Source organism: Nerophis lumbriciformis, linkage group LG01, assembly GCF_033978685.3.
Source record: "Nerophis lumbriciformis linkage group LG01, RoL_Nlum_v2.1, whole genome shotgun sequence".
Taxonomy (NCBI): domain Eukaryota; kingdom Metazoa; phylum Chordata; class Actinopteri; order Syngnathiformes; family Syngnathidae; genus Nerophis; species Nerophis lumbriciformis.
In genome coordinates this window covers 40,885,703-40,898,986 of record NC_084548.2, presented here as the reverse complement: position 1 = coordinate 40,898,986, position 13,284 = coordinate 40,885,703, and the positions used below count along the sequence as shown (strand labels likewise).

Genomic DNA, 13,284 nt, shown 5'->3' with positions numbered 1-13,284 from the left:
AACTATTGCACATTTACCTACTGATGACGCAGAATCAGGAGCAACTAGGGATTCAGTATCTTGCTCAAGAATACTTAGACATAGTCACAGGCGGACTGAGGATCGAACCTTTTCACTTTAGCCCTTGGAGGCAAAAAGTTTGGACGCCACTGGTTTAGAACAATACAGTAAGACAGAACTTTACTGGCAATGGTTTCAATTGAGAAAAACGTATTGGACATGCTTTGGTGTAAATTCTGCCTGAATTTTGCTCCACAGTCACTTTAATACCCGTTTTTTTAAGGTCGGTCTTCAAGATGTTCGATTCTGGAGGCATTCCCAGATTGCAAATGAAACCAAGCCCCACCCGCTCCAAAAGTACCATTATTTATCATTCAAAAATGTACACTGTTAAACATACATATCTTAAAGTCGTCACCGCTATTTTTTTCCATACACTGTCAAAAATAAACTTCATAAACATTATACAGATTCACCTGGTCACAACAGTAAATACACCTGCACATGCTACAATCAATAGATCTACATATAAAAACCTGCTTTTAGCAGCATTTATGTCACTGCACTTCGCGCGTCAGTGTTATTAGGCACATGCCATGATTATATGAAAATAATACTTTATCCTACCTTTTTTGTGTTTCCCCTTTTACCCTGAAGCAGAGGGAAGGAGCTCCTCCCCCTCTGTCTGAGAGCTTGACTTAATGTCTAAATGAGTATGTCCAACTTGCTTTGACGTCACATAGCCGTAGTCTGACATAGCCAGACTGCAAAACCACTCAAACAGAGGCATCCGAAACTTTGTGCAAGCTCACGCCAAAATGCATGAACCTTATGATTTGACGCTTTGGCATTTTTAACAAAAGTATCCAACATTGTAACAACATTTAAAGGTCAGAAAATACGAAACTCATCGTAGGTCCTATTTGATCGATCAAAAATTGTACACGACTCTAACTCTGCACCTCAACCACACCATACAAGTATAATGTAATGCTATACCATTGTAAAGGACACATTATTATAGTAACCACAGTAATACCATTATTAAATGAAATTTTGCTGAGTGTACAAAAATCTACTTTTTCTCCATGTTGCTTTTTTTTACCCTTTCATTCCTAGTATGACAGTGACATATCAGCCTACACCTATGAAAAGACACTAGTAATGGAACAGCGCTCACAGATTCTCAAGCAAATGCATTTGACCAAGAATGAGATGGAGCGAGAGGTAAGCAATAGTTTGTATGTACTGTATCAAAAATAATGTTTCATCTTAATTGCAGCCCTGTGGGATCTAATTATCAGCAATGTGTCAGTGAACTGGTTGGCAACAAAGTGTTTCTCTGTCTAGTCTAGTGTACACTGATTTGAGCACAGCAATAATACATCCCTGTAGGATGTTGGATATTGGAAGTAATCCATTCCCCTCCTTTGAACTTTATAGATCCAGAGCATAACAGATTCCTCCCGCGGGTCCATCCGGCGTAAAAAAACCTCTGCTCCACGCTCCCAGCCCAGTATCGAGGAAGGAGGCAGAATGACTGAACAACCAGAAGAAGAGGTAATGACCGTAAAAGATGTCTGAACTGTTCTTCTGGATGTCAACACAAAAGCAAACAACTTTGCCAATTACCTAAATACAGTGGTACATCGATTCTCATACGACCTGGTTTTAGGCGAACATTTTCAGCAAATGTAAGTCTTAGTTTTCATACACTGCCTTGGTTTTAGTGCACTCAAAAACATGTTGGTGACTCAAACCGCTGAAAAATAACCAAATAAAGTTGTAGCATACAGCCATAATCCAATCAAAGTCAGCGAGAGCATCACTCCTGATTTCCACATGATGCGAAACGGCGGCGGACTCTTTCCATTTTTATTTAAGTCACCGCCTGTAGAACGGCCCCGCCATATTGCTGCCGTTCCACATCCCTGCGCTAAATATACTTATTTTGCCGGTTTCCGTAACAAGGCAGATCAGTTTAGCTAAAATCAGCTTGTGTTGGTCAGGAAGTCTTGCACAAACACAAAATAAAACGTTTCGCTGGTGTTCCATATTCTTTGGAAAATCAGGGGTTATACTCCGTGTTTCCAAAGTGTCACTGAACACACCCCACTACTACGATAAGTCTAGCCAAGCAATCAAACCTGTGTGAAGTTGCCCCTCGCCCCACCTTCTCCAAAACTCCCCAAATTTGTCCCAATAGTTTGTGCTGGTTCGTGCTGCAAAACATTTTCTTTGTGCCTTTGCAGATTTTAAGTTATTCTAAAACATATTTTCTGACTAATGACGTCATCCAGCCTCCCCCATCACCTTGTCCGAATCATCCCAAACTTATTTTCACCGCTGATCCTACATTTGTGCTGGTTCATGCTGCAACAATGTTTTGCCTGACTTTTATCATTCTTAAGTTCTTAACGTTTCAGTATTCATAACCAGCCCCCCGACCCCGCCACTCCCACATTCTCAAAACCTCCCCAAACGAGGCAGATTTGTTTGTGCTACGTTTGTGCTAGTTTGTGCTGCAAAAGGTTTTGATCAAACTTTTAGTAACCTGTAATTAATGTGTTATTAATCATAACTAGACCCCCACCCCAACTATGTCAAACTCTTCCCAATATTGTACCATTTGTTTGTGCTGCAAAACGTTCTGGTCTTACTGTAATAGTTTTTAAGTTATTAAGGAATTATGATTAATAACCCTCACCATAAAACGTTATTGAAATAAAAACGGTAATACTTTAGGCATGTGAAATGTCAGCGTTGAAATGTCAGGTACTCGCTGTTCCTGTTGCCTAAATGCCACACCGAGTTGCAAGACAGGGGGACGATCAGGAAGACCGAAACCAGCTCGCTAGTTAGCTAACCATATAGCCAGCTTACTTGTTGTCACCAACGTTGACGGCTGTCTACTTTTCTGCTAATCATTTTTGGATTATTACAATCTGAACACTGTTAGTTCCAAACCAGTTGTTGTTCTATCAATAATATTTATTAGTAGCCAGCAAAAATATATATTTTTGACGTGATGGATTATAAACACAGGTCACAACATTGGAAGTATATTGGAATGGCAGCGAAGATATGACGGTGGCAGAATGACTGAGCAAGTCACACACACATAACGGCTCCTCAAACACTCCCTTCTCTTGTCTTTGCTTCCAGACCAGGTCTAACCTGCAGGCAAGCCCGCCGCTGCTCTCTGCAGCCAGCACCAGGTCATTACAGTTATTACCCCAAGGGGCGTGACTACAGGGTAGAGTTGCCAAATGGCAAACGTTTTTTGAGTTCTGTGCGTGCATGTTATAGAATTTATTTAACATTTTCAATGATAACAATGTTTGTAAATTATCTACTAAAAAAAAAAAAAAAATCTGTGCTACATTACATGGCACATGTAAGTGTGAAAAAGACAGCCAAAAAAGGTTGGCAGATGAGAATAAATCCAAAGGTAAAATATAGTGTAGAAATTCACCCAAATGCAGGAAATGTAGTCTTGATTTTCTAAATTTTCCTTCAGGGTTTGCTTGGCAGCATTTTGTGCTGACAGAACATCACTTACTGTACAATGTCTGCTCTCACTGGGATGCCGACTGTTAGACTGTTAAAATCCGCTACACCTCCCTGATACCGAAGTACATGTCAAACTACTTCCTTAACGTAAATGACCGCCATAACCACAACACCAGGGGGAGCTCCACTAACCACGTTAAACCCAGATTCCGATCTAACAAAGGTCTTAACTCATTCTCTTTCTATGCCACATCAATGTGGAATGCGCTCTCAACAGGCATAAAAGAAAGGGCATCTCTATCCTCCTTCAAAACTGCAATAAAAGTACACCTCCAGGCAACTTCAATCCTAAACTAACACCCTCCCCGGATTGTTGTTAATAATCAAATGTAAACAATCAAATGCAGATATTTTTCTTATGCCTTCTGATCTCTCTCTCTCTATGTCCACTACTTGCTGTACATATCCTACCAAGTCAGACCTACACTGTTTCAATGTCCATTTCTCTGTTCTCAATTGTTGATGACTGATGATAACAACCAAACCTACCACCCCCCCCCCCGCCCCCCCTCCACACCCCGAATTGTAAATAATGTAAATAATTAAATGTATATACCCTGATGATTATCTTGTGTGATGACTGTATTATGATGATAGTATATATGATAGTATATATCTGTATCGTGAATGAATTTAAGTGGACCCCGACTTAAACAAGTTAAAAAACCTATTCGGGTGTTACCATTTAGTGGTCAATTGTACGGAATATGTACTTCACTGTGCAACCTACTAATAAAAGTCTCAATCAATCAATCAAAGGATGTTGCTATATCTCCATTTAGATGAAAAATGACTCAAAATACTAGTAAAGGGTTAACAAAAAATGGTGGGTACAAGACAGCTTATTTTGCGTGTCTTTCTTGACATCGAGTTGACTGTCAAAGTTTACCAACTTCTCAGTTTATGTCCACATAATTTTACTATCAAGGTGAGAGGCATGATTTATTTTGTCCTGTCCAGCTACTCAGGCAAATCATAGTGTTGATGTAGATGCCCATATCTGCTGGACAGATTTACTTTACAAAAGAGAAGAGGGATACTTCTCTTGTTGCCTTATTTGTATTTGACGTTATTAAATGGATGTATTTAATGTTTGGCACAGCTGGACCGGAGCAGGAGGATACAATAGGCGCAATGACATCATGGCTCCAATTACCTCTATTGTAAGCGGACTTTTATTTATGAGCTAGAATGCATTAAAAAAACATATGTGTTATTGTCTCTTATAAGGATTGTGAATTATAGGCAAAATTCCCAAAAAAGTGTAGAGAAAGAGAAAAAAATCACAAAGCTTGATGGTTTCCAGTTGGGCTCAAAATTACTTTTTCCGTCATGTGTTTAAACTCACTCTGTCAACATTTGAGGCCCTTGCTATAGAGGTCAATGTCTTGACATTATCCTGAGCTTCAGTTTTGACTTTTGCTGATAGGCACCTCTTTTATTTCTGTCATCGCTTTACATTTTATGTCACGATGTCTCTGTCTTAGTCTAAAGTTGTTTCCAAATCCAAACAGGTCCAGCTTATTCACAGTAAGAACGCCTCCTCACCTGCTAGCCCCACCAGCCTCACAGCCCCTGCAGGGGGCGGAGCCACCTGGACAGACAGCAAGGGAGCAGACAAGGGGAAGAACATGGATGGAGGAAAAGACCTCTTCAGCATGAAGCCGTGAGTGGTTTATTTCAACTTGTAACACACAGAAAGCAGACATGAAATCTGGCAAGCACATATGGATCATTAGATTGTGTTTATGGTCATGCAAAGGTTTACTTCAAAGACAAATGCAGCTTCCTGTGTGAGCACAGCATTTATGCAATTTACACGCAATTATTTCCCTTGTCACATGCTGCTGCAGGGAGTGGGAAAACTTGTAAGTATTAGCATGTTGCACTGCGACCAACTGTTTGACCTGAATAAGTAGATCTTATGCAAAGCATGTTTTTTTTTTCTGCAAAAGGAACCAGATAGATGTGAGGCGCATGCACACTGCCTTGCGGCTCAATGAGGTCATCACAAAGAAGTCCAAGGAGGCGAAGCTTGTCCTGCTCAACATGCCAGGTCCCCCAAAAAATCGTGTGGGAGAAGAAAACTGTATCCTTGCCATTTATGTGCCGTTAAGATTTTCCAACTTATAGGTATCTTAACTCAGGAGTCTTTTTAGATACGAGCAGTCTGGTCCCTCTTGTTTTGGTTATGCGTTATGTTGCAAGCGTATTTTCATTCACAAGCCCGACCTCAACGCTGTCAGTCCACATTACACAAGCCATAGCCAGCCTCAGGGGCATGCAGTAACAAACATTTATCCACGAAAATATGGAGAAGCTGCAGATGCTGTGTTTGACATGTTTCAGTTCGTTCTGTCTAGTCCTGACTCAATAGATTGGACAGTTGAGCATTAGTGGCCTAGTGGTTAGAGTGTCCGCCCTGAGATCGGTAGGTCAGAGTTCAAACCCCGACCGAGTCATACCAAAGACTATAAAAATGGGACCCATTACCTCCCTGCTTGGCACTCAGCATCAAGGGTTGGAATTGGGGGTTGAATCACCAAAAATGATTCCCGGGCACGGCCACCGCTGCTGCCCACTGCTCCCCTCACCTCCCAGGTGGTGATCAAGGGAATGGGTCAAATGCAGAGAATAATTTTGCCACACCTGGTGTGTGTGTGACAATCATTGGTACTTTAACTTTAACTTTATTAGCTTTTTTGTACATATACATATTACTTGTTGTCACGTGTTGGTCGTCACTCAAAGATGTCAGTGCGCAACATAAACAATGAGTTCTGAGTTCCTATTGTTACACGACGGAGAAGCAGCCCTTAGGAGACACCTAAAAAAGTCTGCTCTAAAAGGGAAATACTAACAATTCAAACAATATTTCTTGTCTAAATATAGCTTTTCTTTTTAATTGGCATGTTCCATTCATCCATCCATTTTCTACCGCGTGTCCCTTTTGGGGTCGCGGGGGGTGCTGGAGCCTATCTGAGCTGCATTCGGGCGTTACATACTGAAATTGGGCTGTTTTGGGAATGATTACATTGAATTATATTGATTTCAATGGGCAGGGCTGGTTTGAGATACTGTACGAGTGTTTTCAGTTATGAGTTCAGCCGTGGAATTCAATGTACTCGTAAGTTGAGGTACTACAGTATTACAATAACCTGCTTTTATACTGTACTTGCTTTTACATAATTCGTCACACAAAGAAGCACTTCAATTGTAAAAATATGGGCATGTTGTTTATCCTTAAAAGTTATTGAAATAATGCATGTGCCAGAGTGCATTTAATACACTGCACTAGTACCCATACCGACATGTTCTTCATTGACCAAATTAAAATGTAAACTTTATTCATGATATATTTTGTGTTAATGGATAAGTCTTTGTTCCTGAGTGTCATAGAAGAATATCACTCCTTTACTTATACTGTCCATCAGACATGGAGTTCCTTGAGGTGCTCACAGAGGGCCTCAATCGGGTTCTCCTGGTCCGGGGAGGTGGTCGTGAGGTCATTACCATCTACTCCTGAACGTCCTGAAATCTGATGTTTTACTGTGAGGTTCTTCCTAGCTGCAAAACCACTTTTAAACTTCCTTTCAACTGTTCCAGTTATGTTATGGTTTTTTTTGTCTTTTTCTGATACATGTTGCTGATTCTACCCAATATTTATTCATCTTTTGTGTTGTTTGTTTTATGTCTTTAATGGTTTTTATCAAAACACGCTTATTAGCTGAATGATGATGGTGCAGTGAACGTGGTGTCATGTTAGATGAAAGTGTATTGTTTATTGAGTTTGTCAATTATAAATACTACATTCCTAACCTCATAGAGTGGTGAATAATCATACACACACAAAATTGCTGGGTTATATTTCTACCCAAATGCTGGATTCAGCCTTTTGGGTCATATTTATGGGTTATTTCTAAAGAGTTGGGTAGTTTTTTGACCCAACCAGTAACCCAGCTGGTCGTTTTTTTGTTTTGACACACCCATTAAATATATCCATCCATCCATTTTCTACTGCTTGTCCCTTTCGTGTGTGAATGTGAGTGTGAATGTTATCTGTGTTGGCCCTGCGATGAGGTGGCGACTTGTACCCTGCCTACCGCCCAAATACAGCTGAGATAGGCTCTAGCGATCCGCCGCGACCCCATTAAATATATAACCAATTTATTTAGTAGAATTAACCCAGCATTGCAGTTAAAAAAAATTTACACAGAATTTGGTCTGAATATATAACCCATCTAGCTGGGTTAAATAAGAAACCCATCTTGCTGAGTTAAATTAACACAGCATTGCTTTGGTCCAATAGTTACCCAGCATATTTTAAAATGTAGTCATAAAACAATATGCCCATCAAATACATTCAAGTTTTGATATGATGATCTTAAGATCACATCAATGACTATTTAATTCTGAGAAGAGCTGCACAATAACTGTTTTATGGCCCACAGCTCGCTTTTGTTTGGCCCTCGACATGTTCTAAACATTTTATGAATTCATTATTAAAGAGGTGTATTAGATATAACACTGAGATCTGTTTGCTTTGTCACTTATAACACAAAATCTACGGTAACACTATTTTTTAAACTAATTTGTACTGATGTACAGTACATTGAATTGGTTTGAGCATTTTTAATGTACAAAGTATCAGAGTGTTCTCATTTTTCAGTATGCGGCGCTCTGTGAAAAAGTTTGAACACCCCTGGCTAAAGGTATTGCCAAATATACAAAAATGTAATATTTAAGTCTGATTTATATACTAAATTTAAAAAGTGTATACAGCCACACTGCAGTATTCCTTACATCAATTGTTGTTGAAAACAATTCTGTTTTTATTTCCAAGTGTAAAAATCTATTATTCTCTTCCCATACACACAATTGAAGGTTCATACTGTATATCACCATCACATCACATTTTTCTTTGTGGTGTGTGTGTGTGTGTGTGTGTGTGTGTGTGTGTGTGTGTGTGTGTGTGTGTGTGTGTGTGTGTGTGTGTGTGTGTGTGTGTGTGTGTGTGTGTGTGTGTGTGTGTGTGTGTGTGTGTATCTAAGAGAGAGACTTGATAAATATGTAATTTTGGATTTAGATTTACCATTTGAACAGTGAATGTGTTTAAATAAAGATTTTGTAGGTAAAATGTACAGTGTTGTATTTAATGACTTCTTATTTAACTCAAGATACATGAGTTGGGTGGTATTGAAGCTCACTGGTTGTGATGATATTAGTTCACAGTAAATCATTTTTTAAAAAGTATATTAAATCCCGAACAAGTCTGAGGCAAGTGATTCATATTTAAATTTTGATTACAGTGTTTATAGTCACATTTTCCACAGGTCAGGTAGGATCTGTAATATTTCATATAGGCTGTGGTGTAATGAAAATGTATGCTACTGTATGTTGACATGAATCTTATTGAATTGTACTGCATGACCTCAAAAAAAATTGTGTCTCTGTGTGTATGATGTTTTTGCGAGTGTGAGTCTGCACAAACATTGCAAAAAAGGAATTGATCAAAGTAAAACGTGCTGATAGTGAAAGGCCAGTTTGAAGTTTAACTGCTGAATAACTTCTATTAATCTTTGAACTTTGGAGTGCAATAACACTATAAAGTGAAATGTCTTTCCATTTATATTTTGTTACTTAATAAAGTGCATGTGTACGTTCTTGATGCTGGAGGTTGCTCTTGAAATGTGTACCGAACAATAACCTGACACTTCAAATGTGCTGTAATTTTAAAGATGACAACCCAGCTTGGATTGCAAGACATTTTTTAACGACAAGCTAAAGTTCATGCTCGTGGTGGATATTTGTCCTTGTCTGAACGCGAGCAAACTTGACCGTTGCCCTCTCTTATCTACAACGTGGTAATACAGCCTGCAAACGAAATGATTCTCATTTAATGTCAAGGACTCCCACGATGAAGCAGAGCTCCGGCAGCCTGCGGGTGAAATTACCTGCTTTTGTGTTTGCGGTGGAGGTGATGATTTTGGGTCTGTTCGCCACATTTGTCACGTATGATGACCAAGCTGATGCCAGATTCCAAACCAACGAGACCAAACCCATGGACAATGCCGTGTACAGAGACTACCCTTTTTTCACAGACATTCAGGTGATGATTTTCATCGGTTTTGGATGCCTGCTGGCATTCTTCCGACTCTACGGCTTTGGGGGGATGGTTTTTAATTTTCTGGTGGCTACTTTTTCCATCCAATGGGCCATTCTGGTGCAAGGATTCTTCCAGTTCAGCCATGATGGTCAAATTTACCTTGGAGTGACCAATCTCATAAATGCAGAATTTGCCTGCGCTGTGGTGCTCATCTCCTTCGGGGCAGTGTTGGGAAAGACAAGTCCGTTGCAGCTGCTGGTCATGGCTCTGCTGGAGGTGCCCGTGTTTGCGGTCACAGAATGGGCTGTGCTGAAGTACCTGAAGATAAACGATGCAGGGGGCTCCATTCTCATCCACCTCTTTGCTTGTTACTTTGGCTTAGGGGTCACTTTTGTGCTGTACAGACCTCGCCTGAATGACGGCCATGCAAAGCAGAGCACCAGCTACCAGTCGGACATCTTGTCTCTGATGGGAACTTTGTTCCTCTGGGTCTTCTGGCCCTCCTTCAACTCAGCGTTAACGCTGAAAGGCGATGACCAGCACAGGGCCATCCTGCACACCTTTTTAGGCCTTTGCGCTTCCACTATCACAGCGTTCGCTCTGTCTGCTTTAATCAACAAAAAAGGCAAACTCAGCATCGCAGACATCCAGAACGTGACCCTGGCTGGAGGCGTGACAGTCGGTGCATCCGTCGACATGATGATTTCACCCGCAGCTGCGTATGTCCTTGGTATGCTGGGCTGTACCGCATGCATGCTAGGATACAAATACTTGAGCCCCTTCTTAGCAAAACGCTTCAGAATTCAGGATCAATGCGGAATACATAACTTGCACGGCCTAACAGGACTTATATCTTGCACTGCAGGGATTTATGCCATAATGATGGCGAGGGTGGAAGTGTATGGTCCAAGTTTTTATGAGATCTTTAGCCACAGAGCCCCAGAAGAAGGAGACCCCAAGCTTATTGAGCTCCAGGCATTGATACCTGGTTTGCAGCCAGGTTTAGGTCGGACTGCAGGAGAACAGGCTCTTTTCCAGGTAGCAGCTGTCATCTCCACTATTGGAGTGTCAGCTGTAGGGGGCATGCTCACAGGTGTTGTCCTCAAAATGCCTTTTCTGGCGTCACCCACTGATGATTTATGTTTTGATGATCAGGTGTATTTTGACCTGCCTCTGGATCATTATTCACCTCTAAAACTGACTCAAGACATTGATAAAGAGGAAACTGTTGCCTAACATGACCAGCTTTCAAAGATAAGAAATATTTTTTTAATTATTAATATGTATGTATATGTACATGTATCAGTTATCATTATGAGTAAATGAAGCTTATGTGCAATATTTTAGTTTTAATGGGAAAAAATGGAGAACAGCTTAACTTATCTAGTATTTGTTAGAGTGCTATTTCAAGGTCTGTATGCAAATTTGTTTGGTAAAATTAACATAAAATGTGTTCAAGTTATGTAACCGAGTCTGTGCTTGATTCAATTATTTGTAAGATGATAATAAATGGGCAGATCAATATGTTTACTAATAGAACACTATCTGTGTCATTACGGGTGTCAAACTGTTTATGTTTATGAAATATTGTGCATCAACAAGGTACTTAATATTTATTAATAAATGTATTTGATATTTAAATTTTGGCAGAGAAAAGTGTATTGTATGCAATTGCATATCTTCTAGACCAGTCTTTTTCAACCACTGTGCCGCGACACACTAGTGTGCCGTAAGATACAGTCTGGTGTGCCGTGGGAGATTATCTAATTTCACCTATTTGGGTTAAAAATATTGTTTGCAAATCAGTAATTATAATCCGCAAATGATGTGTTGTTGTTGAGTGTCGGTGCTGTCTAGACCTCGGCAGAGTAACCGTGTAATACTCTTCCATATCAGTAGGTGGCAGCCAGTAGCTAATAGCTTTGTAAATGTCGGAAACAGCGGGAGGCAGTGTGAAGGTAAAAAGGTATCTAATGCTTAAACTAAAAATAAAACAAAAGGTGAGTGCCCCTAAGAAAAGGCATTGAAGCTTAGGGAAGGCTATGCAAAACAAAACTAAAACCGAACTGGCTACAAAGTAAACAAAAACAGAATGCTGGACGACAGCAAAGACTTACTGTGGAGCAATGTACATCCGAACATGACACGACAATCAACAATGTCCCCACAAAGAAGGATAAAAACAACTGTAATATTCTTGATTGCTAAAACAAAGTAGGTGCGGGAAATATCGCTCAAAGGACAACATGAAACAGCTACAGGAAAATACCAAAAAAAGACAAAAAGCCACCAAAATAGGAGCGCAAGACAAGAACTAAAACACTACACACAGGAAAAGAGCAAAAAACTCCAAATAAGTCAGGGTGTGATGTGACAGGTGGTGACAATACACTTACTTTGAGACAAGAGCTATATTGATACATGCTTGGTTATGGTTTAAAGTCGTATCCAACAATTGCGATTACTTTTTACTGTCAACTGAGTTTAGTTTTTTAATGATTTCTGCTGGTGGTGTGCCTCCGGATTTTTTCAACGCAAAAAATGTGCCTTGGCTCAAAAAAGGTTGAAAAACACTGTTCTAGACTAAACCAGTGATTCTCAAGCTGCGGTACGCGAGCTCTATCTAGTGGTACGCCAAAGAGTCAGTTGATTAGAGTAGTGTTTTATTTTCACATAGCGTTACTGACCTCTGACTTGTTTTTAATGAATACTTAGGACTACTACACTGCTGTATTTTATGTTGGTCCTTATGGTGGTACTTAGAGAGCCAAGTTTTTTTCCAAGGTGGTACCCACTGTTCTAAACTTTAATGTTATCTGCATACCACAATATATTCTTTTTTTTGTTACCAAAAATAAGTACCTAATTATCTGCTTGTCACCCAAACTTATCATTTCAAAGCAAGTTATCAACAAATCTGTTAAAATAATCAAATGCATAGACAATTGTATAATTGTTTCATGAGGTGATGATACATACACAGTCATATACGTACATTCACTGTTACAAAGAGGGCAGCCATAACTGCAATGTGGCGCGCAATGAAAATTAGTTTGACATCCCTGATCAAATTGTATTATTTAAACACATATACACAATTTTATTATTTATTTAAAAAAATGTATAAACAGCTATGGCCAGGAAAGTGACCTCAATGACATTTGTCCAGTGGCCAGAATTGTTCTTAGCAGACACTGTAAGGGCCAGTATCAACATCTTAAAAATATAATCATAATTGTACAAATATAATTTAAGATAGATAAATATGGTGTTTATATTATTAACAATGATATACATTCATATTACACCCTGACTGAGATTTGAACCCTGGTGCCCCTGTGTAAAGAAGAACATCATTACCCACTGAGCTAGTAAGATGCTTTCTTATGTGTGCATCTATATAATTATCAATATGCAGTGTTTTGTAAAATTGTATGGCTTCATTATTTTGGTGATGTTTGGCAGGCCGAATTTGAGGATTCCATGTTTAAATTATTTATCAAAAAAAAATTAGTAAAACAATACTCTTACATTACTCTTTCCAATACAAACAATACATTAATATCCCCTTAATCGAAATGAATATTAATAATTTAAACATGTTA

At 39.4% G+C, this 13,284-nt stretch overlaps 2 protein-coding genes across 3 annotated transcripts in view; both read left to right on the top strand.

Annotated features, from left to right (window-relative positions):
* Positions 1 to 7,572, top strand: part of slc12a5b (solute carrier family 12 member 5b) — a 71,435-nt gene extending 63,863 nt beyond the window's left edge. The window contains exons 21-26 of one of the 2 annotated variants that reach the window (XR_009817489.2): positions 1,120 to 1,227; positions 1,444 to 1,560; positions 5,088 to 5,239; positions 5,336 to 5,441; positions 5,529 to 5,662; positions 7,008 to 7,572. Coding sequence is in view for 1 of the 2 variants with exons in the window: in XM_061981471.2 (XP_061837455.1) it covers positions 1,120 to 1,227; positions 1,444 to 1,560; positions 5,088 to 5,239; positions 5,427 to 5,441; positions 5,529 to 5,662; positions 7,008 to 7,099 (618 nt within the window). In the remaining variant the exon portion in view is untranslated. The remainder of the gene's footprint in view (positions 1 to 1,119; positions 1,228 to 1,443; positions 1,561 to 5,087; positions 5,240 to 5,335; positions 5,442 to 5,528; positions 5,663 to 7,007) is intronic. The other variant, XM_061981471.2, reaches the window with a different exon arrangement.
* Positions 7,573 to 7,730: 158 nt separating this feature from the next.
* On the top strand, positions 7,731 to 11,141 carry rh50 (Rh50-like protein). Its single transcript, XM_061981484.2, has one exon. The coding sequence runs from the start codon at positions 9,473 to 9,475 to the stop codon at positions 10,913 to 10,915; it is 1,443 nt and encodes a 480-aa protein (XP_061837468.1). The 5' UTR covers positions 7,731 to 9,472; the 3' UTR covers positions 10,916 to 11,141.
* The last annotated feature ends 2,143 nt before the right edge of the window (positions 11,142 to 13,284 follow it).

What these genes read in the sequence shown, in the direction of transcription:
- rh50 (XM_061981484.2), top strand. Translation starts at nt 9,473, where the DNA reads ATGTCAAGGACTCCCACGATGAAGCAGAGCTCCGGCAGCCTGCGGGTG.